A 27794-nucleotide genomic window follows, 5' to 3' on the forward strand; every position below is an offset into this window, starting at 1 on the left:
GTGTAGCGAGACTTGAAGACCAGAGTGATTGCTAGGAAACCAACCACCGTGGCTCCGTTTGAGGCCTTTTCCATTAAGATTGGGCCAATATTCATACTCCACAGTAGACTTTTTTTTTTGGGGGAATGGGCTTGAGCCACATTTTTTTAAATAATATTTTATATTAGGAACAAAAAAAATCCGGGTGATAAGAAATTATAATATAAAAAACCTCGAAATAAGGGGAATATACGGCACTATACGGGGAGTCAGAATAATTCCACACACCGTGTTATGCGAAATCCACGGTTTTTGAAACTGCATTATGCAGGGACCCCCTTTATATATAAATATATATTTGTATTGATAAGTCTGTTTGTGGTGTTTTCACACATGGAATCCAAAGAAGTCGAACAGATCACTCTAAAATTTAGTAAGTACAGGTATAAAATTACCAAGCATTTTAATATGATATTTTGGACCTCTGAAGTCATTATATACCTTCTTTTCCTTCTTTCTTTCTCTAACCGCCCCCTCCCCCCTCTCTCTCTGCTTCTCCCTCTTCTCTTCTTCTCATGTACCTTTCTACATACCTGTCCCTTTTTTCTACCTTCATTCTTTGTTTCTGTTCTCCTCTATTCAGCCCTGAAATGCATGAACCCTTTGCTATTATATAAATATATACATAAAATAAACATATTTACACTGTAAAATTATATTGGGGTATTGATAATTTTGGGGCTAAGCCCCAAATGATGAAAGCTTTCAACACCCTTTCTGATCTTCAAGTAATATTTTTGAAATTGGGACAAAAAGTTACTCCAAGATTTTCAAAAATTTGGGAATCTTTTGCAAGAGGGAAGGTTGTGGGCTTACTCCATATTCAGAACAAGCAAATTGGAGTTTGTACGACGATTGAAAGCATTGATAGAGTAATTATAAGGTAGAAGACAACAACGAAAATTTGAGTACTTCATCTTTACATATCAAAAATATATGTCCATATGTCTTATCAATACATTTCTAAAACAATTAAAGAATAAAGTCTAGACTCAATTCAAGAATCTCTTAATTCCATGAGTATTTTACTGAAGAATAAACGAAAAATTATTTGTTCAAAATTATTCATGCCCTATCACCATACTCTTAAATAGTCAATAGCCTTTGTTTTTATTACTTTTTCTAGACAATTATTGTACGTGTTCCCAAGTTTCATACAAGTCTACTGTGGAATATGAATATTGGTCCAATCTTAATGGAAAATGCCTCAAACGGAGCCAAGTTGGTTGGTTTCCTAGCAATCACTCTGGTCTTCAAGTCTCGCTACACGTTCTTGATTGGATTCAGGTTATAACTCAGTCTAGACCATTCTAGTACGTTAATATCATTGTCCTTGAACCATTTCTTCATTGCTTTAGGGGTATGCTTAGGGTCAAATGCTGCATAAAAGTAAAGTTTTAAGACCATTCCGAAATTAAGCATCTTTTTAGTGGTTGATAAATAGTAAGTCATGAGCCTCATTGAGCTGCAGAGTTTATAGGATTAGGATCTTCACAGTTTGAGGTTTAAAGATGGAATATTTACTAATACATATAAAACTAACTATCATTATTATTTGAGTCTATTTCAAACTCAGAGATTACCTGCCTAGGATGGGACATGGAACATCGGCGACTATTAAATTCTAAGGAACTTAAACAAATCGTGCAATTAGTCCGCTACTCTTCCTAAGACATCTAGAAAATCTTCTTCACGGCATGTTAGAACTAGAGATACCTCTAATGGGCACAAATTTATACACTTTTGTCGGACAGTATCATCTTACATCAAGGTTTCTTTCCTCAAGAGATACAGAAGAATAAAATCGTCAATTTCCATTTTGAGGAAATACAAATTGTTGCTCAATGAACTATTTTGGATACTCAATCGACTATAAACCCTGTACTGACCTCCAAATCGCATGAAATGAGTATATGGAAAAGTGTACAATATATAGAACAACAGTCAGAAACCTCTTGCCATTTTATATTAAAATAAATTGTGTTGTATTTAACTTTTACTTCTCTATTAAAAGAAACCGTATTGAATCCTTATAAATTAATCGATCAATTTTAACAATTTCATAAAATATATTACTTAGGGCAGGATTCAGAATAATTTATTGGTTCCAGTTTATTTATATTATTCAACTCTCAATGTATAGGAGTAAGATAGTTTTAAAAAAAGTTGTAAATTTAAGAGAGTTCCTATCAAAGGCTTTTGAAATTGTATTTCATGATGATTTGTATAAAACAAATCATATAATAAATGAATGAAGTTATTTTGGTTAGGTATGATCACATCAAATCTCCAAAGACATATACCCTGTATCGATGAAATCCTCCAGTTAGTTAGAGAATAGCTAGAGCCAGGACTTTAACAATTTTGTTGGAATTAATTGACAAGTTGATTAGGAATATCTATGAAATCTCTTAGATTTATTGTTACATTCCTTTTAAATATTAACGTATTGTATCGTACATTCGTGAATATTTTGTAATTCTATAGTCCGGAACTTAGCAGTTGTTAGGAACCGTACGAATTTAACACCTAACACTCAAGATGAGATGAAATGTACAATAATGTATCTGACCAATAAGCCCCAGCACAAAATAACAACTTTCCCCCTCCGAACATATCTAATGACCAAAAGATCAATATGGGACTCTCTACTAGTTTATCGTTGAATATAAGGGGAGGAGGAGATAGACGAGTTAAACATAGTCTAATGAAACATTTATTGAGTTTCAAATCCGACATCCTAACTCGACAAGATGTTGGGATTCAGGTGCCCTCGTCCTGCTGGTGAAATTGTCCCCTGTATCTCCCATCTTTATTTCATTGTTTGTTTATTTTCTGGTTTAAGAAATAGAGGAGTGCAAAATTTCGTTTCCCAAAGAGTTCCAAATACATTATCTGCAAAAGAGTATACTATAGACAGTCATTGCCATAAAATAACTGTTACCACATCTGACTGTTCTTTTTCAGTCATCAATGCGTAATGAATATGGGCCAAATTTAAATTCGTTTACTTTTTTTCAGTCTATTATTGATTTTCAAACTACAGAAATTCTCCAATACTTTTAATTGGAGATTTCAATTTAGATCTGGATAAGCCAGCGAGCTCCTATTCAAATGCTGCAATATAATGGGAAATTATAAAAAAGTTTAATTTAGTAGATTTGACGAAAAAGTTCTGTCCATGAGATAATATTTTCTAAAGTTGTGGGGGTAGATCTTCAAGAATTGATTTAGTTGTATAGCCGTTGAGATATTTGAGGATGAATTTCACGTCCGCTAACCATTATAAATGGATCCGAATGGGAACATCTTTAATTAGTTTGGATTTGCAAGTTTTTTCACCACTTCTAGTGTCTATTCAGAGAATTTATAGAAAGGAAGGCCTACTTATCATTCAATTTCAACAATTGATTTAATTCACGAAAATAAGACTAAAATGTCTTATGTCAATAAGTTTCGGAATCCTTTTTTATTAGAGAAGACTGCTCTCCATCATAAAATTTTTAGTTATCATGACTTAATCTCTGAATCTATCTTTTGGGCAGGGAGATTCCGTTTTCCTCGAGAGAGATCTCTTGAATATTTTACTCCTTCGAAGTCATGTTTTTTAAAATGATATTTACTAAAATTTGTCAGTGGAGATGAAGTCTATGTTAGTTAAATTTACGGTACTACTCCACCTTCTTCCTTCATGGGAACAAACAATTCACCGATCAATTTTTGAAATTTGAGACTGAACCAAATTTAAGGCACAATTTCAAATTTCCACTGACAATATCCAATTTTATTATCCGTGCAAAGACTGCAGTTTTATACGCAACTCTACCTTGCACTCTTTTGTTGATTGCCCAGTTTTGAGAGTAGTCTAATTTTTGTATCCTTTCAACGTTTGTGTGACAGAATATATTTATTCAAACTTAATAAAGGTAAATATATTATTTGGAGCTTATCAGAGAAATAAAAATACTTATCCTGGTCACAAAGCCGTGGAGTTTGCTATATTAAATCATTCATTGCTAAAAAAATTAATAATTGACTCTCCATTATATGTTGAAGAATTAAGAGCTATAATGATAAGCGCAGCTGCTTGATATTCATCACTTTCTATTAGAATATCTCTGTCATCAACTTCGACATGGGCATAGGACGGAAATATCATCAAATTTGTTCATTCGAGGTCTCTGCAATATTTTAATCCAATAAATTCAATGATAATAAGAATTCGTCGTTTTTTTCACTTTAGCTGATGTTTATACTTTTTCTAAAATATCACATCAGTTTATTTTACTTCAAGACATTAAATGTGAACTATAATCTTCATTTATGTTTTTTTTTTTAAACATAATTGTCCTGTTGCTTTTTATTTACATAATCTATTAAATTTATTTCTATCTTTATGTGTATTTAAGATTTACACTGTTTGTATTGTAGAATATAAATAAAATACTTTAACCAAAAAAACAACAACATGGAGTTCATTTGTTAGTCATATATAACTAATAAAAAACCTTAACAAAAATACATTAGTTTATCACAAAAATATATAGTCACAAAAATTAAAAAGGGTATGGATAACAAGGTTGTCCCCGGTTCAGGTTCAGTGGTTCTATCGGTCTCGATTCTTTCATTTCAACGGTTTTGGTCTCAGTTCAGCTTTATCGATTCTAGTCTTCAATATTGATTCTTTTTTATGCAGGCTCAGTTTGTTAATATGTACTTAAAAATGGGCCTTCACTAGAAAATTCGGGCTACCTCAGACGTAGAGTGAGTAGTGCTCAAGTTCCGGCAATCGCCCCGAATGCTAAGGTTACTTAAGACAATGGTTTTTTAAAGTGGGGGCGTGATGGAAGGCTAGCAGGGGGGTGTAGGAAGATGGATGATTGATGAGTGATTTCATCAGTCTTTACATACATAGTACACATGTTTCGTATAAAGGGGGCGGCCTCAGTAGAAAATGTATTAGTGTAGGAGGGCCTTGGTAAGGTAAAGTATAGGTACACTCTGGTATAAGAAATATTATAGTTATCATATACCAGGGCCCTGACAAGTTTAGTAGCGGACCTGGATGCATAATCTACCTTTCCCTCTTTTTTTTACACCGTCGGGTGCCAAAACACCCTTTTCCAGATCCATAAAAAGCTTTGAGCTATTTGGAACTGTATCATCCCGACGACGTAAAATATCATTGGAAAACTATGCAATTGCACACAAAAAACTAAGAAAATGGACTTGTTGATTAAAGCTGATTTAATTTTTTTTTTATATATTTTATGTAGAAAAAAAAGCACAAGAACCGAGACCGATAAGCAATAGATTGAATTTTCGGTTCGACTTTGTCGGTTCCGTTTCCAGTGGTTCAAGTACGGGAACCGTATGAACTGCTACATAGATAAGGGCACAACCTTGATGAATAATTTTGATGACAAGTGTACATATATGCTTCTAGAGTAGACTCATATATTAACTTATGAAACAAAAAATTGGTTAAACTAAAAAAAATCTGTGTAATTCCTTTGAATATAGAGATTTTTTTTTTTCATCTGAATCACTGACACTATGTATTTATTCATTAAATACAAACATAACTACCGAATATTTTTTTTCTGACATATTTCTGCTTAAAAAGCACTTTAAGACAAAAGAGAATTTAATACATAATCGTTAGGAAACTTTAATGAAATAAATACGATTCCCAAATATATTTTAATCATATAGTTTATTATGATTGCTTATGAACATCAATTAAATATATCTATTTATAACTTAAATTAATTAATCAAAATTATATTCACCATTATTGCTTCATATTATTTAAGTTACTTTTATCATTATTTTAAGATTTAATTTTGACTAATAGTTATTCAGATATGAGAAACAGGTGTATTTTTTCTTAATAGTTTGAAATACTGGATTCAATTACTTTTCAAAGGACTATATATAATCATTTACTGGATTATTATTTCATATCAGTTCCAACAACTTGTTCCAATCATGAATACATTTGCCTCCCTTCTCCTTATCGCTCAAATCGCATCATTGGCCTATGGTAAGTTTCCATGACTTTATATACTATTTTTTAAGGTTTTATTTAATACAAAATTTCTAATAAGGACAAGGATGTCAAACAACATCTGGGCAAAACTGTGTTTTCCCCTCAAAGTTTAGGGAGATGACACTTACTAAGTGTGTAAAAGCTGATTATGATAAATATTGGTGTGCTACCTCCAACAATGCTGATGGATCCGTTGATACCTACGGAGATTGCAATGCTGATTGCCCAAGTAAGATTTTCCTATTCTAATTTGTTTTTCATAACTAAATATTTATCTTTAATTTTCAGTGGAAGTTCATGACCCTACAAAAGGTGAGACTTAGCTTTTTATATTAAGAAAAACATACAAATTTACTCTTTACTCTTTGATATAGAATGTATCACCACTGGAAATTATCAATGCGTTTTCCCATTTGAATATAATGGTGCAACCTACAACAAGTGCACAGATGCTGATAACGAAGGTAAGAAATGGTGTGCCATTAACAAATATCCAAACACTGAACAAGCCTACCATTTCGAAGAATGTAATATGAACTCCCAATGTCAGCAATAAGTAGAAATTTCATTCTTTCTAACTATAGTAAAATACATCAAGAGTATTATTTCTAATTTGAATAATTATGATTATATCTATTCAATTTTATATTTATGATAATAAAAGAATTTTAATCTGAATCATAGAGGATATTATTTCGTTAATGGTGAAATATGATGTCAATATCCTATTTAGTACATAATTGATAATAGTTAGTTCAAATGGTACTTCATTTAACTGATAGCTAGAGTTCAAAAAATCAATATTGCTTTCCATTTACTCCATTAAAATGATATTTTTAATTCTTTTTCTATTTGGAATCTTTAAAAAGTTGTAGATATATTTCAGTGTTAAATTATAAATTTTTATGTGTCTTTGGAATGGGAGGCACGTACAAAAAAATCAGGTAACAATATATGATATTGGTGTTCACTTTGCTTTTTTTTTTACTGAGAAGTTTAAATTTCCTCTCATTAGACATGCCAAGCTACACAATGTGCCCGTCCCTTAGCATTTGAAAATGATTTTTTCTAATTCAAAAGAGGTGCCTGCGTCGTCAAGATGTGATGGATGGATTAGGGAACTGAATCTATCTCATAATTGGATATATAGGAATATGTACTCGACTTCCCGAATTACTGATGGAAGAAAATTCTCTGCTCAAATTCAGATAGCCACAGATATTTTGTTTTTCAACACTCCATGTCAAGATTGTGGTAAATTATTCAATACTATTGGACACACTTTTTCGGAATGTCCACAATTACATATTCTGAGATCATTTATTAGTTTAAAGCTGAAGGTTCTGGAGGACAATAAAGTTAATATAATAACGGCGATAATTCTATTCGGCATGTCATCAAAAAAGAAAGAAATTACTTCTAAAGCTAGGTCGATGGGAATGCTTTATTAAATGTAAAGAGTTACCTAGCTGAGAATATAACTTTAGGAGAACCCGTGGTTGTGGAGGATATTCGTGCTATTTATGCGGTGGCAAAATATGGAGCGTTCGAGTTAAAGGTACCTAGGGCAATCGAGGGTACTTGGGACTGGGCCTCTGATATCATTCATCAAACGGATCAAGACATTTTTGGCTTTGCAGAAGATACTCAAACTTTTTAGAAAGAGCAAAAAAAAGATGAGCTACTTGTTGGTTTAAGAGTAAATTTGCTATCAATATTTTATGTTTGTATTTTATTGATTTTAGATGCTAATTTTTTAATTTAGATATATGAATATTTTATGTTTGAAGGCCTGAATCTGGTGAAGAAATTTTAAACTATAATGTTTAATGATATTTTTGTAAATGCATCTTCACCAGAAAATTTTAGATAATTCTAATTTTTATAAATTATTTTCTGTCTAAATAAAGGTTAAAAAAAAAAAAAAAAATTGTCATTTGTGATTAATTATCCAATGAAAAGTCTACTTACAGGAATTTATAGTGTGGGAAGGATTTGATCGGTCTTATCATTTCACGACCTTTTAGTAATTAAATCCACCATTTATATGTGAGAAAAATATAATGATCATTTGTATCCATAATATGTCTACTGTATAACATCTAGCTAAATATAAGTAATCGATTCCTCTTTTTACTTTTTCTTTTATTGCAATATCTATTTAGACATTTAAATATAAATTTTAAATGAAATACACTACGCAACAAAAGGAAGGTCTTGGAATCCCACAGGCTGAAACGTAGAATTAGTATTGTTAGTCAAGCCGTAGAATACGAAAATGACCATTAAAACTTTCAACCAGCTTATTTTATGAAAATAAGAGGTACAAGGTGTATACCACACCAAATATCCTCCCCAAGACAATGGTCCTTGGTGTTGTGGCATGAACTGTTAATTAATATCTCGTACATGAAGATTTTCACAGTTGATCAATGTGATAAGTACTGGAACGACACTGGTCCTCAGCGTTGTAACCTCTGATGGAAAGAAGATACCTTTGTTATTTTACAAGGCTGGACAGAAAATCGACAGGAGACCTACTATAAGCCAATAAATAGCCAAAATTTCTTCGTATAAATAATAAAATGTCAAATATATATATTATATAAACGACAAGGGATCAACAAGAAATTGTATTCCTGTTCTTTCGGAAACGGCACATAAGTATAGAATAACTAAGGGGATAATTTCGGTAAGAATAGAAAAGCGTGCGAGGAGAAAAGAAGAATTACTTATGGCATCATTGATTAAATATACATCTTCTTCTATCAATAATGAACGTTATGATTCTCGCCTTTATTATTCAATATTAATATAATATGAGATGGTGATAGTCGATAGAGAACTGAATAAAATCCCCAAAATGACGTCGCCTTCTGTCTGGATTTATGAAAATGGAGGCCCAGGAATTTGGAAAATACTTACCGGATGAGAAACATATGGTTTGTCGGATTTGTCGATATAAATGTGCCTTTAGTCCCCTGTCTAGAATTACACGCCACTAATTATCCTCATCTCATAACAAGAGTATGGATATTCATCTATAAAATCAATTTGACGATGAATACATCAAGTCAGACTTTAACTTTGATCTCACAACGATGCTTATTGCATGTAATATAACCTTATCCATTGCTAATCATCTACGTTCAAAAAATTTATGGAGAAATGCAAGGGTAAACATATCCCATCCTGAGGAACCATCATTAAATTAATGGAGGATGTTGGTACTGATGTCATATATAGAAATACACATAAAAATGTTTTGAGTCCTCCACACCAAATGACGATCAAGTTATCAGTAAAAAGTATTTACGAATATCGAAATGGAACTCTGAATTTTGTACTATCTCACAGTAAGTAGTAAATTTTTTTTTAAATCTAACCATAAAATATGATTCTATTTTAGCTAAACATATCAAGAATTATGATACACAACTCAGTAAAGGGCAAAAACCAACTGCTTAAATGGTCACAACAACGGGGGGTAGTAGCTTTGGATGGTTTGCAACTAGTTTGTCTGAGACTACTTACTTCGCTTTAAGACTTGGGTATGATAATTAGGTTTTCCAATATTACATAGTCAATAAATATTACTTTTTTATCACTAAAGGCTTAGCTATGGTTGATGGGCTCCAAGAAATGGTGTTCAGAAAACTCATAAAAGGCAAAAACAACTGTTTAAATGGTCACAACAACGAGGGTAGTTACATTGGGTGTTGCATTATAATTAACAATTGTGTATATCCATCATGATAATAGTATGTTGTTATATAAGCATACCTAAATAACGGGGGAAAATCTTTTTGATGCTCTTAATAGGGAGTAATATCGCCGGACATTACTACATAATTAGCTTTTGCTCTAAATCTTTACGATGAATTTATTTATAACATTTTTTTATTAGTATATTTATTGTCTAATCTTATGATTTCGACATTTACGTTATTATTAATAATTAGTTAGATCTCATCGGTAGAGATATATCTATCATGTGCACAATTGTATATAGCAACTTCCACATGAAGAAGAGGGGTGATTATCTTTTTGAATAAACTCCACGTCTCGCTTGTGTATTGCAACCTAAAGTTATGACATATTTAACTGAATTCCGATGTTAGAACAAGAAAAAATTATCTGGATCAATCTATTATTTCAATATTCTGTATTTATAATTTATTATTATTAATAGTTATATGATTTTAATTGTTTAATTTTGTATATTTAACTTAAATGTTTAATGGTTTATTTTTTAGTATGTAGATTATATTTAATTAAAGCCTTCTTTTTTAAACTTTGAGCTTCAAATATATTTCACATACTCTGCTTTGTCGTTTCATTAGCTATTATTCTGAGAATATGGTTCATAATGAATTACAATTTCATGGAGTGTGACGTTTTCAAATCTATTGTAACGGATAAAAAACGTCGAAGTCAATTATACGTAGTATATATTCATTAAACATTTTGCTAATAAATACATTCGTTATACCCTTAAAAATCATAATAAAGCAGGCAGATGATAATCACATCAGTATTTTAAACAATGATACCATATGTCTTTTTTCCCCCTTCTCCTTGCACGCGTTTTTCTCTACAATATTATCAACTATAAGAATAACATTACTTCGTGTATTTTATGGGGAAAAAATTATGAAATAGCCATGACGTATCAATAGAGAAGAAGAATATTATTTTAAAAAATCAACTTATTAACGAAAAAACAAACTTGCCCTTCAGAGCCTAGGAATACATTCATAACTCATAATTCTGATCAACTTTTATTTTATGGCGAAAGTCTGTATTTGTCTCCATCTTTGAAAATTTATTATTGTTTTTCCAAGTGGGATAAACGGAAATGAGACACGCACATAATTGGGGATCGACGACGGAATAATTCTAGTAAATGTCGTTGTTTATATCATTATTTTTTCCTTCTTCCCTTGTCACAGCTGATTGTAGCTGATCTAATAAAACGACACGTGCATTAATCTTTCACTCCTCCAAAACATTCTTCAAATTGTCAGGGTTACCATGTTGATTTTCCATTTTTTTTACTATACCTATAGTACAAAATATTTTCATCACTAGTTAGACCTCAACAATATTTTTCAAATAGTGAAAATGTTTCAATTAGTATTGAGTAAATTGGATAAAAATATATAGTGCTCATAATCAATGAAACTTCCCTCCTATTGCTATTTAGGAGTGAATGCGAGTTACTACATATTTCATGTTATTATCTTTATTGTATCACGCAAACTTTCCTCCTAAAGAAACTATCGTTTTCATATTATTTATCCACAATTTATAAAATGAATTAAATTTATATATTTCCTAACATTAAAATCCTACATAGTATTTTATTCAATAATGTATTATAATGATACCTCGTAATATTATATTAAAAGTGTAGCTTTACACTTGTGTTTCTATATGATAGACAAAATATCTTCATAGAAATAATAAGATGGCCAATATACAGGATAGGACAGCAAAATGTGGACTGTTAATTAATGTTTATTTTCCCATTACTATGAAAAGGTTTAGTGATTATTTTTTGATACCCTGTTTCCCCTGTCCTTTTTACATAAATAAATTATACTAATTATCTAGTAATTTCATCGTCATGAGCGAACAACAAGCAAAGAGGCATCTAAGATCTCCTAAATCCTAGATTTGATGTGATGAAGAATACGGACATTGTTAAGTGTTGTAGGAGCCTGGTTTTTAAGTTGGCCAAGATAAAAAAAAATGGGTCAATTGTGAAAATGTTCTCAGACAATAAGATTTTCACAGTTGATCAATTCCACAAGTACCGGAACGACCTCTAGCTTACGGAAACACAAGAAGAGACCCAAGGAGTTTACTACGCCAAATATCTGGCCCAAACAATGTTCCTCAGCGTTTTGCCTCTGATGGAAAGAAGAAGTCTTTGTTATTTTTCAAGGCTGCACAGAATATTGGCCAGGAGGTTTTCTATGATATGCTTAAGTATACAATCTTGCCATGGATGAAAACAAACTACCCGGAGGGTATCTACGTGTGAACCCCCTCTCATACGTCCTCCAAGTGCAAAAAGTTCTACTAAGATAACATGGCTGGATTCTGGTCCAAAGAGATATGACCCCCCCCCCTTCCTCACCAGATTCTTGACTTTTCAAAATGGGTTACTTTGGCAAGGGAACCCAACAGGACCTCAGACCCAAATTTGGTCTCCCTGAAGTCCTCCATAGTGGCTGCATGGGACAACTTGTCAGAGGGGCTTATCATCAACTCCTTTATGGTCTTCAGGCGACGTGTTAAGACTGTGATTGATAATAAATTATTAAAATATTTCTTAATAAGGGATTGAATGATGAATACTTATGGTTTGATTATGAAATGAAATACATTTAATCTTAGTTCAATGAATTAAATTTTACTTGAGCTTTGTAAATATGTCTAAACTGAAAAACAGATTAATATCTTACTCGCAAGTAATTGCCTCCAATAAATAAACTAAATATATATTTTATAATTATTATATTTTTACGAATTTAATATATTGGAAAAAATTTATGACGGATACAATATGAAACACAGGTGTTCATTTAATTTTAAGAATTATTTGAGCGTCTATTAACATCTAATCGGATGTATATATAATGATTGAATTGAGTTATTTATCATATCAGTTTCAACAACTTGTTCCAATCATGAAGACAATTGTCTCCCTTCTTCTCATCGCTCAAGTCGCTTCATTGGCCTATGGTAAGTTTCCATAACTCTTTAATGTTTTATTTAATACAAAATTTATAATAAGGACAAGGATGTCAAACAACATCCGGGCAAGACTGTGTTTTCCCCTCAAAGTTTAGAGAGATGGCACTTACTAAGTGTGTAAAAGCTGATTATGATAAGTATTGGTGTGCAACCTCCAACAAAGCTGATGGATCCGTTGATACCTACGGAGATTGCAATGCTGATTGCCCAAGTAAGATTTTCCTATTCTAAGTCGTTTTTCAAAACTAAATATTTATCTTTAATTTTCAGTGGAAGTTCATGACCCTACAAAAGGTGAGACTTAGCTTTTTATATTAAGAAAAACATACAAATTTACTCTTTACTCTTTGATATAGAATGTATCACCACTGGAAATTATCAATGCGTTTTCCCATTTGAATATAATGGTGCAACCTACAACAAGTGCACAGATGCTGATAACGAAGGTAAGAAATGGTGTGCCATTAACAAATATCCAAACACTGAACAAGCCTACCATTTCGAAGAATGCAACATGAGCTCTCAATGTCAACCATAAATATAAATTTAATAATTTTACATAAAATGGAGACTTAAATATAGAAACAATTATTGTTTAATCCTTATCTATTTTTTTTTTTTTTCCATAACAAAGGATTTTGTTATATTTTTATTTTGAAAGTATAGGATCACAAGTCTACAAAATTTATGTATCTAACAAATCTTCTGAATTCCATATTCAAACCTTTTAGTACTTGATGCGTTGGTTACGAATCTGTAATTATTTTTTTCGTATCAAATTTTATCAACATTGGAATATTATTAACTTTTTTACCCTATATATATAGTTTTGAGAAGGCTCCATTTCAAATTGAATTTATATTCAATTAAAGTTAACGTAATAAAAAAAAACTCAATTGTTTAAAAAGGCAATTCTAACGATTTTTTCGAGATATACATTTCAATAGAGGGATCTCATTCTCATTTGTTCCATGTAATATCATGAAAGATGATGTGAGAGGAATAAAGATTTGATTGTAAAGTCAAATTAACAAAATTCTAAGGTAGCAGTGTTATTGATTATATAAAATAATATAAAAGTATAATGTTTTTAAGACCTCATGTCATGTACAGTGATTATACTAGTAAAAATTAAAATAAGAGTTTAAAGAATAACAAATTTTATATAGGACTTTAAATGGTCTCCAAATAAAGGGAGTTTTTTTTTTTTGTTTTTTTGTCAGGATTAAAAAAATTTACGCATAAATAGAGGAATTTTTTTCCTTTTTTTCATTTATTTTCTTACAAAATAGTAATTCGGGCTAATTATGCAGCAGAACTAAAAACTTAGGAATTTTTTTTCTAAAAAATTTATATATATAAACAGCTGAACTGTTGAAAGTTGCAGAGGATATTGATTTATCGGTTGGCTCGTGCATTAGAGTCAAAATGGTCGAACGGATCAGTCTAAAATGGACCAAATAGACGTATAAAATAACCAAGCATGTTCCTATGATATTTTATTGGCTGCCGAGGTCATTAAAACGCTGGTTTGTTTACCAAAATAAAACCTCATTTTTCCTATTCTCTGTCTCTCTCTTTCTCTTCTCTTCTCCATCTGTCCTCTATTCTTCTACATTCATTCTTTGTTTCTATTCCCCCTACTCAGTTAGGCCTGCAACGCAGGCATCATCTACTAGTATATATATAAAATAAACCTATTTATATAAGTAATTATATAACAGTGTTACGAATTTCTGGGGATAAGCTGATGAAAACTAACATCCCCTTGGTGCAAATAATGAAAGTACCTTGTTAAAGCTTGTGTTTGCAATTTAAAATCCCTTCTTCTCCTGCCTTTTTCATGTTTTCTATTTAGGATCCTGTATAATATCAAGCATCATATGACGTGTTTTGTCCTCAAGAATAAAAGAATAATTATAAGAGTTTGAGAAGAAAAAATGTTGTGATGACAGATGAGTACTTCAGAGCGTTTAATAATAAAAACCTCACAAAATTCATTCTATTCAAGGTTTATATTGTTGGGTCAGTCCATTATCGATCTAAGTCGATCACGTTATAAAAAAAAGCTTTTAAAATTATTCAATAGGCCTACAGAGACATAGGAATGTCCTAATGGAAATAGCAACGAAATGAATTATCATAATTTATACATATTATGTAAAAAAAAAAGGTGTGTGACGTTTTAAGTTTTCTTTTTATAATTTTATCGGTCCAGACTGCGGCCTATCGACTAACTCAGTTTAGACCGGTGGATAGTCGGTCCGGTTCATTCAGTTTAGACTGACCCAACACGAGAGTTTATCTTTAATTCAAATCTTACATCTACTAAAATACAGTTACATTGTTAATATAGATACTTTTTTTTACTCATTACAGATAGAACACTTGCTATCTGTTCTGAGTATTCCCCAAAATAGCAGTCCATTTTTCAATGAGAAGGCATTACTTTTTTTTGTAAGAATCTTCTGTTACCTTGGACCCGTCACCTGTTCTTGCTGCTTCAATCACAAGGTGAAGAGATGCATCCTCCTTTACAGCTGCTGGGAGTTCATTGTCGCTTGAACTAGCAGAATAAATGGCCAGGCACATTGACTCATCAGTAGCGTCAGGATTTATAATTGGTTCAGGGTGGACTAGAGGACCCCTGGAAAGAGTGCCTGAGTGTAAGTTGTGAATTCCTTTGAGATGAATGATGTTATAATCGAACATAGCAAGGCGAAGGGCACAACGGGAGAGACAGGCCTTGGCGGTAGTAGGAAGGTCTTTTTGAGGGTTAAGAATAAACTGGAGAGGCCTGTGGTTTATTTTTATGGAGAAAGTTCGGGCCGAGGAGGTAGCACTCAAGGTGTTCAAGGCGGAATATAATTCCAGTGGCTTCTCTATCGATTTATGAATAGTGCCGAGAAGAACTACTCAGCTCCGGGATACATAGTCAGTAGGACGGTCCTCTCCATTTACCGAATTGGACAAGATGGCTCCAAGCCCAATAGGCGATGCGTCCGTTGAGAGGAACAAGGGCAAAGCGGAATCATGGTGGGCGAGGATCATTCCTTTTTTTTTTTTAATTAAAAATTAAACTATTTCGAAAAAAGTTTCAAATATTAAAAATTCAAAAATTCATAGCTATTCACAGAAAATTAAATTTTTTGGAAAAAGTTTTCAATATATAATTTAAAAAAAAATTTTATAGCTATCCACGAAAAAATTCAAAAATTACTTTTTTTGGAAATAAATTTCAACCCTACTTCTGTGTTACATTTTTTGTCCAAAATAAATTCCAGTTAAAAGCAAAAAAATTATTAATTTGGAGAGAAAAAAACCCAAAAAAATCTTGTATGTTGTAGGAATCTCCGTAACTCATGGACAACGCGCTCGGGAGAAGTGACTCTCTTGAAATTCAATGTGTGTACATTCGCGCTCAGGTGATTCCTAGAGAAAAACTTTATGGATTTCATCAAAACATTCCTAGTTTAGATGGAGTAAATGTAAAACTATAATGCAGGGGTAGTCAACCTTGAGACATGGAGTGCCAACTTCAACAATTATAATCAATGAGTCTACCACTATCAACAATAATTGTAAAAAACACATACAAACTACAGGAATATGTTCTTATTTGCGTGTGCCAGTGAATATGCCTCCGCGTGAAAGCAGTAGCACGCGTGCCATAGGTGGCTGACCCATGCTACAATGTTAACTTATACTTAATATCAGTGCAACCCCATCTAACCAATTTTTTTTTAAATGGTATAATTATTCATTATTAACGCAGGGAGTACTTTAGTACTGGAGTGTGAATTATATTTTACACGCCCCAAAAAAATCAAGAAGTTGTAACAAATTTTTTTCAAGGATAAATTGTATGCTGTATTTAAATTTCACTCTATCAGGCTCTAAGTAGGCATTTGTTATAAATATTATCTACTTTTGTACCAACTTGAGTGTTAAGTAAAATAAAATGTATCATTACTCAAAATCATTTATCAAAATAATCATTACTAGATATACCTATTTCTGCCTGCTACTTTTATAAAGTCAAATCCCAATTTAAGAAATTCGGATTTAATAGAAATACAATTACAGTCAATTTTTCTCTCATATAACAATATTTTTCCTATATAGAATACTTTGCATAGGACAAATATGAATTAATAGATCCGCATAGTCCCCAAGTTATTATTGATGAGTGAAGCTGACTGTTTTAGAGTTGGGAATACTTTCAGACGACTGAAACTCGAGTTGTACTCGAATCTAATTAAAGGGCAACTTCAAACTCGAGTTCGTAGACTCCAGACCTAACTCACACTCTTCAAAATAATTTGTAAATAGTTTTACATAGAATGAAGATCTTTGAAAATTATAGTCAAAGAATTATTATTTAAAAAACTAGGATTACTACCAAAGATAGAATGACATTTTTTTCATTTTTCTAGCTTACGTACAAGTCGAGAAAAGGACACTTGAATGAGATTGACGAATTGCAATTCGCACATTTCAAGTATTTCAGCGTCTCTAGAATTTTCTGTTTACGCCGTTCGTAAGTACAAAACGTTGGAAAGGAAGAAAGGTTTTGTCAAAAAATCCAAACTGGACTCGGAGGAGTTAAAGAGAACGGCCCCTACCAATCTTTTAAAATCCAGGAGGGCCCCTATAAGAGATCTCTAGAGAGCTATCAAAAAAGTGGGTGAAAATAGCTTTGAAAGAGTGGAGAGGCCACTTTTGACACCTGCAATGAAAGAAACCCATCTCCTCTGTTGTAAGAATCGTATTCTTTTTTTCTTTATTTTACAATATATATTACAAAAAATACATCAGAATTAATTGGGAAATTACATTTAGTAAAAATAGAAATAAAGTTTAAAATTAGTTCCCAAAGACAAAGGCCTCTTTAGTTACAAAAGTACGCTAAAAATCTAAACAACAAATAAAAATTTTATTTTAAATATAAGGTGCAATAATTATGCTTCTCAACTCCATACCATCTGTTGGTTCCTTCAATGTCAACTTTTTTACAACACAATTGTTCGATTAATTTTTTGTTTACATTTTCTATTTCATTCAATAGTCTGCTTCTTTTCTCGGCAAGTCTTGCACATGCTTGTCGACTACCACCTTTTATTTGAATAAACATTTTTTGGAATTCAGTGAAATTTTGCATTTTCAATTTTATCAATTATTCCATCATTCACATCAATCTCCTTCAGTAGTAAAGAATTAAGCTTCCAAAAACATTTAATTCTTGTTTAACTTGAAATGGGGCTCATTTCAATAAATAAACTAGGATCGTCAGATATTTTAGTTTCTATCACTTTGTACAACTTTAATGTGTCCTTTTGATAACTTTTAAAGAGAAAAAGATATATTCTTGAGGACACAGGTCTGGAAAATGTATCCATAGGAAAAAGAGTATAACTATAATCTTTTACTAAGTCAGCACAGTCATAAAATCCGTGGGTTTTTGAAATAGAAGAGAGGGACGCTGTAGCTCGAAGATGATGATTCCTTCTACGCTGAATAGAATCTCAACCATATTCAAATTTTATATGAAAATATCCACTCATTATAGTTGGTACATCTGAGATAACAGCTGATAGTTATTCCTTAAAACAAATAGGATCGTCAAAATTTGGCCTGTATACCCCAATTACAACAAACGGAGAGTTTGATACTCTACATCGGACCTTGAATAGATTTCCATCAGAACAACGATATTAAATTTATAGATGTAAGAGGAACCTATCAAATGCAGAAAATAAAAAGAGTTGCATTCTGTAATGCAAAAGTGGTTCTCTAAACTGCACATCGTGTCAGATAATATAACAATATCAGGAGTTTCTAAAAATTTCAATAATCAAATCAATTCATATTTTCTCCCTATACTCTGAAAGGAATTGCAATGATGGATCTACTGTTTCTGCACTTAACAAGATATTGATATACCGGGTGGTCCATTGAAATCTGGACACTTACTAATTCAATAATTAATTAAGTGATTGGAATTAATCATATTTCGATATATTACAGGATAAACCATTAGTTACACAACAAAACAAGCCTGGACTCTCTAGCTTACGTACAAGTTGAGAAAATGATACTTCAACGTGATCTACTAATCTCCATTCGCTCACTCCAAGCTGTTGGGTATCTCCAGGACCACCGTCTACGCCGGTAGCAATTCTAAAACATTACAAAGGAAGGAGGGCTCAGTCAAAAAGCCCAAACTGGACCCGAAGGAATTAAAGAAAACAGCCCAGGCACCTTAACTTCAAGAGGGCAATATATCTCAGGGTTTCACAACAGACTGTTCAGAGAGATATCAAAAAATTAGGTGGGAAGAGACTCGTGCGGGTGTAAAGACCACTTCTGACACCAGCAATGAAAGAAACTATGGAATCTTTGATACAGATTGAATATTCATTTATTATAATAAATATAAATTAAATAGATATACTCATCATTATACAAATTAGAAATAATACTCTTGATGTATTTTACTATAGTTAAAAAGAATGAAATTTTTACTTATTGCTGACATTGGGAGTTCATATTACATTCTTCGAAATGGTAGGCTTGTTCAGTGTTTGGATATTTGTTAATGGCACACCATTTCTTACCTTCGTTATCAGCATCTGTGCACTTGTTGTAGGTTGCACCATTATATTCAAATGGGAAAACGCATTGATAATTTCCAGTGGTGATACATTCTATATCAAAGAGTAAAGAGTAAATTTGTATGTTTTTCTTAATATAAAAAGCTAAGTCTCACCTTTTGTAGGGTCATGAACTTCCACTGAAAATTAAAGACAAATATTTAGTTATGAAAAACGAATTAGAATAGGAAAATCTTACTTGGGCAATCAGCATTGCAATCTCCGTAGGTATCAACGGATCCATCAGCTTTGTTGGAGGTAGCACACCAATACTTATCATAATCAGCTTTTACACACTTAGTAAGTGTCATCTCCCTAAACTTTGAGGGGAAAACACAGTTTTGCCCAGATGTTGTTTGACATCCTTGTCCTTATTAGAAATTTTGTATTAAATAAAACCTTAAAAAATAGTATATAAAGTCATGGAAACTTACCATAGGCCAATGATGCGACTTGAGCGATGAGGAGAAGGGAAGTAAATGTATTCATGATTGGAACAAGCTGCTGGAACTGATATGGAATTAAAATCCATCAAATGATTATATATAGTCCCTTGAAAAGTAATTTATTTCATTATTTCAAACTAAGAAGGGAAAGTACACCTGTTTCTCATAGCTGAATAACTTTTAGTAAAATCATAAAAATAATTAAAAAAATAATATCAATTTAAAAAGCTGTTTGTCAGTTGTAGATAATATTTTTCTTTTTCTAACAGCTATGTGAGTAATTTTTCCATTATTTGCTTTGCCATTGTTTAAGAAGAAAATAAAGTTTTATAAGCATTAAACAAAAATTTTCTCATCCATTTCAGCAGATAACACATGGTACAGTCTACATAGCAAAATCTTACATGAAAGCCATCACCTCAAATTTTGTGTATTTGAACTTTTTTTGATTCGTTGTAAGGGTAAGGTGACAGACATATGCATAGAAAAAATTATAATTTAAAGGATTTTTATCTGGAATGGTGATAAATAGTTATAAGAGTGTAACCAAAAAAATAAAAATTAAAAAAACGAGGTTTTCAAATGTTTGAGGTTCAGTAGCTCTTGAAAGGGTCAAGCATTATTCATATAGCCGTTGCAATAAGTTAATAAATAGTTAAAAACGGGCATGTCTCACATTTTTTGGTTATCCATCACTAGAATACCCATGAAATCAAAAGTTCCTTCTTTCACTTGTTGGTACGTATAATAAATAAACAAACTTGACAAAAATGCATTATTTTCATCACAAAAATTATTAGAGGTTTGAATAATTTTAAGGACAATTACTAATTTAAGAAACCCAAAATTTACTAATCTTAACTTTTCACTAATCACAGAGTTAATATTGGACTATCAGTTTTTTTAAAGTGGACTACTTAAATAACAAAACCTATTATGGTGAAAAATAACATTTTTTAGGATAATTCTTGTTTGTAAACTAAAATGATTTTTTTTTAAATAAAGCACTCTACTATTTTGTCGTTGTTGTCGTATTATGAAGTGGTATAAATTTATATAAGTCACCGAAAAAAAAAATTAAGAAACTCATAATTAATGTTTCAAATTGTCTATATATTTTTTTGTTAATCTCATGTTCACAGCAAAAATTCAGTTAACTCTCATTAAAAATACCTTTTTGAGGGTGCAAATATATAAATTTAAGACTTAGTGACTCTTGATATTTTACAAATTTTACCATTTGAACCACTTTAGAAATGGCATCTATGCTACTGTAATAAAAATACTGTTCGGCATCTAATAATGATTTCAAAAAGTTTTCTTCTCTATATAAAATTAAAAACTACAACTGAAGAATTTCGATTTATAGCATAATGTTAAATACAATACACTACTTTTTTCTTAGATTGTCTTTAAATTTGTTGCATTTTTTTATTTCGTTATAGTATACTTACCTATTTATCAAGTTATTAATCAATTTTGTCATCAAAAATAATTTTTAGTTTGATAACAATTTTTACAAACAGATTTAACGCATAAAATAACGATAAAATACGTCATTACATAAGTATTTGGCATAAAATTTGAGTGTTCAGATAAGTAAATAATTTGCTTGTTTTGGATCGAGAAAGGTTCTAAAAATTTGATCATAAAATATATTCAACATAATATAAAAATTCACGTTGTTCATGGTCCATCAATCAAATGAGACTTTATAAAGCTTTTCATACGATTTAAAAAAAATATTATTGCTGATAAATATTCTTTGTATAGATAAAGACACTACTGATATATTGTGTTGTATCATTCGTTATTCTGTCTTGAATATCAGTCCTAAAAACTTACAAAGTTCAGTCCTTGATGACTTCCCTATACTAAAATTACCACAAACTCCTTGTTAAATAATGGAAAATATCAGTTTCCCCTTTGTTGTGTCTTGACAAGGCTGAGGAGACACAAACTATTTATAGGTGGAGAGATCCAGGACGACCAAGAGAAGTGAGGAAAAGGAAAGGCGTGGAGTAATAAGACAAAGGTTATTTAACGGAAAATGGTTATTCTTTATAATACAAAACCCTACTATAATAAATACAAGACTAATTATACTAGATAGAACACTGTACTTTAATAATTATATATAAATATATACAAGAAATTAAGAGAAGAGAAGAAGAAGAACAAGGGGGAAGGAAATACGAAATACATTACACCCTTACAAAATCTGCAAAACATCATTTACATCCAGGGCCCTGGCACTTAAAGATGAGGATTTTAAATTGTATAGGCTAAGAGTAATAATTTTAAGCTAAAATCCTTATTTATGTTAATACAACGCAATTCCTTCTCGCAATTCATTTTATATTATTTTATGTTTTGTATATATCTGTACACCTATCTACATATATTATATGAATAAAGATTTTTAAAAAATGTAAAATTCATTAAGATTTTTGCATATCTTTTTTTTTATTAAAATTAGTTAATTTGGTCAAAACGTAATTTTTTGATAAAATGCTTAGAAGCCAAATTGACTTTTTGAAAGTATGTTTGTAGGATCACATATTATCTATCAGAAACATGTTCATTTTTTGCCTCAAAAATAAGTCCTACCTATTCTAAAAAAAGATATTAACGACTGATGTACCCCGTATAGTGCGCAACAATATATTTAAAGCTGATTGTTGAATCAATATTAATGTTTTAATAATTATTGTTCATTTTTAACATCATCAAACAAAAAATATAGTTATCTTTTATTTACACGGATTGGGAATTGTCGATCAATTTCAACAAAAAATTTCATCCTTGATCCATCTAAAACTATTTTATAATTTATATTGTATGTAAATATATGTTATATTATATCAAATCATCCCTTTTTTGAATTTGAAAATATTTACTCCAAAAGGAAGGATGTTGACTCAATCCCTTTTTGGACACTAAATATTTTAATAATAATGATTAAAACATCAAAATTTTCTATAAAAAAAATTGGATCAAATTTCATTAAAAAAAACATTGATTATCATACAACAAATCCATAAGTGTTAGTCTTTGTCTTACATGTACTAGTAAGTACTTTAAACTGGTATTTACTCAATTCAAAAAAGAAAAATAATGTTAACAGTTTTGGAAAACATGAAAATCTTATTCATGTTCCAATTAAAAAAAAAGTCCATTTTTCTGTTGTCATATTTTTTAGGCTATAAACACTTACATACGGCGTGTGACCTCTATGAAACAACCGATTTTTAAAAAAATGGAATTTCTCCAAGAAATAATATTCCGATTTTAATAAAAACTAATGTTTAATGAAAGCTGAATTCCAAAAATATTAAAATTTTCATTATAATCGTCTTTGGCGTCAATAACAGCCTCGAATTGACCTTGGGAACGGGAGGAGGTCTTCATGAAATTATCTTTTAACAAATCCGGAATTCCTATGGATCCTGGACATCACCTTGGATTTTGTGTTGCAGGAGGATTTGTTGGTCTGTCGCTCGACTGCGCCCCACACAAAGAATTCCATGTAGTTGAGGTCCTTTGAGCTTGGAGGCCAAACACTGGGTCCAACAATGTAACAAAAATAATTGACAGCCAGTTCAGACTTTTCTGTCCGAAATTGAGCTCTTCGCATCTTGTATGATTTGTATTGCAACTTCTTGATTACGCTTTCAGAAGAGCTAAGATCCCTGGCAATAGCTTTCATCGATTAGGATTGCTCATAATCACTGATTTTTTTTTATTTTTTTTGTAAATTTGTACTGAAACCCTGTTCTCTCAGGTAGTCTGAGCTTATCTTGTAATCAGCAAACTTTGCTGTTGATTCATAATCACCTCCAGACTCTTCCCTTCATTACTGAATCTCTAGATAAAGGACTTGCCCATGCTTAAGAAGTTGGCAATCTCAAAATTGTCTCCTTCTTGCGGATTACAACAAGGACAGTCTGTCCTTTGTCCACGATTGTGGAATAAATATTTTGTTGATTGATGGCATTTTTTAACCTGACGCCAACTGCCAAAACAACAAACATCTTCCTACCTGTGTATGCACTCAAAATTTGTTATTAAACATTATTAGCTTGATTGGGATAAGGAGTATGCAATTACTTTGATATTTTTTATTTACTTATAAAGCTACTAGCGGCAGTAGCTGGTATTTCTTGTAGTTATTATGAGTCGATGAAGAGTCAAACTTTGCTTTATTGATAGAAAAGATAACTACTCCACAAATCCTGAGTCTTACTCTCCATTTTTCATGAGCACACCCCCATGTAGTTACTTAATACATAGATGTTCTCTACTCAAAAATTAAAAAATTAATATAGCTTGAGAAAATAAAAATATAATGTTCTGGTTGGCAACAACAATGCGTAGGCTTTACACCCAAATATAAAATAAACACTCCCCTTTTCTTTTCAGCGTGACAAATTCGTTGATAAACCAAAGATAATTATTTTACTGAAGCTCCAAAACACTATGAAATTAAACCACCGTATATTTGGGAAGTTGCTTAACAGTAATTATTTAATAAACTTAGAGAGAGACATGTTTTTAAGGCCCGGTAGCATACACAGCTTGATGAATAGGCCAAACAAGCCGTGGAGGATTTATTATTGCAATATAAAATCATTTATCTTTAACTATTATTCGAAGTTGCGAGTCTTAGAGTATATAATTCTAGTCGATTTTATAGCTTCATCTTTAAGTTAGTAAGATTTAGTTACTCATTTGTGGGCCTCAGGCAAAGCCAGTTCAAAAATCAAATAAAAGGCGAATGGGTGACGTTTGACACTTCTCCCTACTCTCACTTCTTCTACTTAAATTTGATATACATGGTATTGAGATCAACCATGCAATCGAACGGGGTCTATCCGATTCAATTTGCCGCCTTATACAAAATATTAGCCAATAATATGTATATTCATATGATACTGTTACACAAAGCTGAATACATAAATTGCTTTAGACATTTATTATATTCTGAGAAAATATAAATACCTCTAATAATAATATAATGAATAATTAAAAAATGTAACATCCATAGCCAATGCAAAATATAAAATTGAAGTATGTACAAAAAGAAAACAATAGACAAGTGTTACAAAGTAAAAATATTACAACTGTACGAATATATGTATAGTGTATACCTTTGATATGCAGTATGCAGTTATTAGCTGGTCAGAGCAGAGCAATCAGGTAGGGTTGTAGCCGAAAATATAGACAAGTGATTAAACAATGTCAGTAAAAAAATCAACATTTTTTCTTGCAGATTCAAGAATGGTTCATGAGGGACTAATATTTAAATGATTTTGAATATTTCACTTTTTAACTTCAATAAATGCTATTTTGCCATTTATAATTATGGCTCTTAAACGTTTTTAAACCTGAGACGCCCATTCTGGATGCTGACCGCCTTTGCAAATCCAGTAGGAATTCAAATAGATCATATATAAATAAAAATTTATTTATAGTCTAGAGGTCATATAAAAAAACAGTAAATTGGCGTTGGATTATGAGCCCACTACATGCCCTGCTGGTATATTGCACAATAGGGGGTTCCTCTTTCAGTTACAATGATTTGGAATTCGGTTATAAACCTACTCAAGGGAATACTGACATATTACACGACTTGTGTGCTGATAAAATACATACATACACATTATACGCACAGACAATTAATTAGTAATTAAATTGTATACACTTTAAGAAAAGTTTTGTGTATGAGACCATTTGGGGATGTTGTAACCATCAGTAATAGCATTGATATTTTTTGTCTTCGTAATCTTAAGTCATAAGTTTTTGTCAGAGTTTCGTCAGACATCGACATTGTTTCGTCGTAGTTATCTTTTATTTCGTCTCCTTCTCGTCTTTGTTTCATCTTTGTCTTGTCTCGTCTTCGTCAGATTTTTGTCTTTTCTTCGTCAGAGTTTCGTCTTCGTCATGATTTTTGTCAGATTTTTGTCTTCGTCATGAAAAAAAGCTTCGTTGACGAAATGGTTTCGTCTCGTCAGGCTGGACGAAGGAAACACTGATTCCAATGAGTTTGCATCTTGAAAGGAGGGAACCGGCATGTTGAGGTCCCAAAAGTCCGGAAAGTTGGATCTCAGGAAGAAATGGGTCTTATCTGCGTGATGACACAGAGCTCCGTCTTGATTGAAAACAAAGTTGTCCCTGAACTTTTCTTTGGCCAAAGGTATCCCTTTCTAATCCAGAAGTTCAATGTAAATATCTGCATTGAACATTGAAAAGGGGATTATGAAGTTGAATTATCGTTGGTAACAAGTTATCAAATAAAACTTGGCTTAAATCGGATGATTGTAACACTTCTTATAAAGTATTAAAATAAAGCGAAAAATACAAAATTACTTTTTCTCTAACCTACTATTAGATTTTGGGGCCCTGCACTTCATATATTTGGGAGCCCTTGGCTCTTCTGGTTGCTGCACCACTGTATGGAGTCATATAAAATCCCAGAAGGATCTTGAAGGATGCTTCAAAAGTACTAAGTTGTTATATATCCATATATATATTACTCATAAAGTATGTAGAACCAAACTCAATTAAAGATATATCAGCTAATACATATTTATTTGCTTTAAATTCATCAAAATCATGCCTTTATTACAGATTCAGTAAGAGTACGAAACATTAAAAAAAATTATGCCTCGCACTGGGAAGTCATATTACACTCTTCATAATGGAAAGCTTCCGAAGATCCAGGATATTTGTTGATTGGACACCATTTCACTCCATTATTGTCAGCAGAAGTACATTTGCTGTAAGTATTACCATTGTAGCTGAAGGGAAATTTGCAAGGAATACCTCCAACCGTCAAACATTCTATAAATAAGACATTTATATATAGTCTGTAAAAGATGGACTAAAAACAAGCTTACCTTTAGTTGGGCTGTGAACTTCCACTGCAAATGAATAATAAAACGAATGAAGGATGTATAAGTATTCAAGGTATGTTTAAACTTACTTGGGCAGTTGGAATTGCAATCTCCAAATGTTTTGAAGGATCCGTCAGAATTCACAGAAGTAGCACACCAGTATTTGTCATAGTCAGCCTTTGAACATTTAGAAAATGTCATTTCTCTATAAGTGAAGGGGAAAATGCAGTTCTCTCCAGTCGTTGTTTGACAGCCTAAGATAAATATCTCAAATTGTACTTGAATCCATACTAGTGAAAGAACGTCTTACCTAAGACAGAGCTAGCGTATTGAGCAACTAAGAGAGTAGCAATGAGGAATGTCTTCATGTTGATTGATTGAATATCAAACTGATTGATGAATCCTCTTTCTGAGATAAATTTATATATTTTTTCGATAGGTGGAGAACTCTGCATCTTTGCAGCAAATCGTAGAGAGTTGGGGAAATTTTGAAAATTATAGGTTATGGATATGACAATTTTGCACTTGTTCCTTTGAAAAACGAAAGAATTGTTCTGCAGTATACAATTTACTTTTTTTATTAAATAATTAGTTCCTACAGAGTAGAATCTCCCATAGGAGCGCTGATACGATTTTTAATCTGGAAGATAACCATTCTGGAAATATACAGAGTGGATATTCAAAAATGAGCGGTTTTTCTTTTTTTTAATCTTGTGTTCAAACGATTCATCAAGTTAAGAATTTTGTTTTTGTAAAAATTGATCTCCGTTCAAACAGTTTTTATTTTGTGTATTATACAAATATGACGAAAATGTACAAACCATAAGGCAAACGTCAAATGATACCCAAGTATTGAAAAAGGGCATCGCTAAGATTGTCAGTGTAAATGTTAGTACAGTCCGCCGTATCCAACACGCTAGAAACGCCAGTTTGGGCACGGAGA

General features: G+C 31.7%; 4 protein-coding genes across 4 annotated transcripts; 2 read left to right on the forward strand and 2 right to left on the reverse strand.

Annotated features, from left to right (window-relative positions):
• Positions 1 to 5927: 5927 nt before the first annotated feature.
• Positions 5928 to 6769, forward strand: LOC121129746 (epididymal sperm-binding protein 1-like). Its single transcript, XM_040725464.2, has 4 exons — positions 5928 to 6085; positions 6150 to 6320; positions 6380 to 6403; positions 6466 to 6769. Exons 1-4 carry the CDS (start codon positions 6031 to 6033, stop codon positions 6645 to 6647), a joined length of 432 nt encoding a protein of 143 aa, XP_040581398.1. The 5' UTR covers positions 5928 to 6030; the 3' UTR covers positions 6648 to 6769.
• A 5962-nt stretch (positions 6770 to 12731) lies between these two features.
• On the forward strand, positions 12732 to 13455 carry LOC121129743 (epididymal sperm-binding protein 1). The gene is made up of 4 exons (XM_040725462.2): positions 12732 to 12844; positions 12897 to 13067; positions 13127 to 13150; positions 13213 to 13455. The coding sequence occupies exons 1-4, from the start codon at positions 12739 to 12741 to the stop codon at positions 13392 to 13394; spliced, it is 483 nt and encodes a 160-aa protein (XP_040581396.1). The 5' UTR covers positions 12732 to 12738; the 3' UTR covers positions 13395 to 13455.
• A 5799-nt stretch (positions 13456 to 19254) lies between these two features.
• LOC121129744 (epididymal sperm-binding protein 1-like) lies at positions 19255 to 20025 on the reverse strand. Its single transcript, XM_040725463.2, has 4 exons — positions 19944 to 20025; positions 19709 to 19879; positions 19626 to 19649; positions 19255 to 19563 (listed from the first exon to the last, which is right to left on the reverse strand). The coding sequence occupies exons 1-4, from the start codon at positions 19996 to 19998 to the stop codon at positions 19382 to 19384; spliced, it is 432 nt and encodes a 143-aa protein (XP_040581397.1). The 5' UTR covers positions 19999 to 20025; the 3' UTR covers positions 19255 to 19381.
• A 6502-nt stretch (positions 20026 to 26527) lies between these two features.
• Positions 26528 to 27322, reverse strand: LOC121129742 (matrix metalloproteinase-9). The gene is made up of 4 exons (XM_040725461.2): positions 27162 to 27322; positions 26941 to 27105; positions 26855 to 26878; positions 26528 to 26798 (listed from the first exon to the last, which is right to left on the reverse strand). Exons 1-4 carry the CDS (start codon positions 27304 to 27306, stop codon positions 26617 to 26619), a joined length of 516 nt encoding a protein of 171 aa, XP_040581395.1. The 5' UTR covers positions 27307 to 27322; the 3' UTR covers positions 26528 to 26616.
• Positions 27323 to 27794: the final 472 nt, after the last annotated feature.

This window comes from Lepeophtheirus salmonis, chromosome 14 (assembly GCF_016086655.4).
Source record: "Lepeophtheirus salmonis chromosome 14, UVic_Lsal_1.4, whole genome shotgun sequence".
NCBI classification, from domain to species: Eukaryota; Metazoa; Arthropoda; class Copepoda; order Siphonostomatoida; family Caligidae; genus Lepeophtheirus; species Lepeophtheirus salmonis.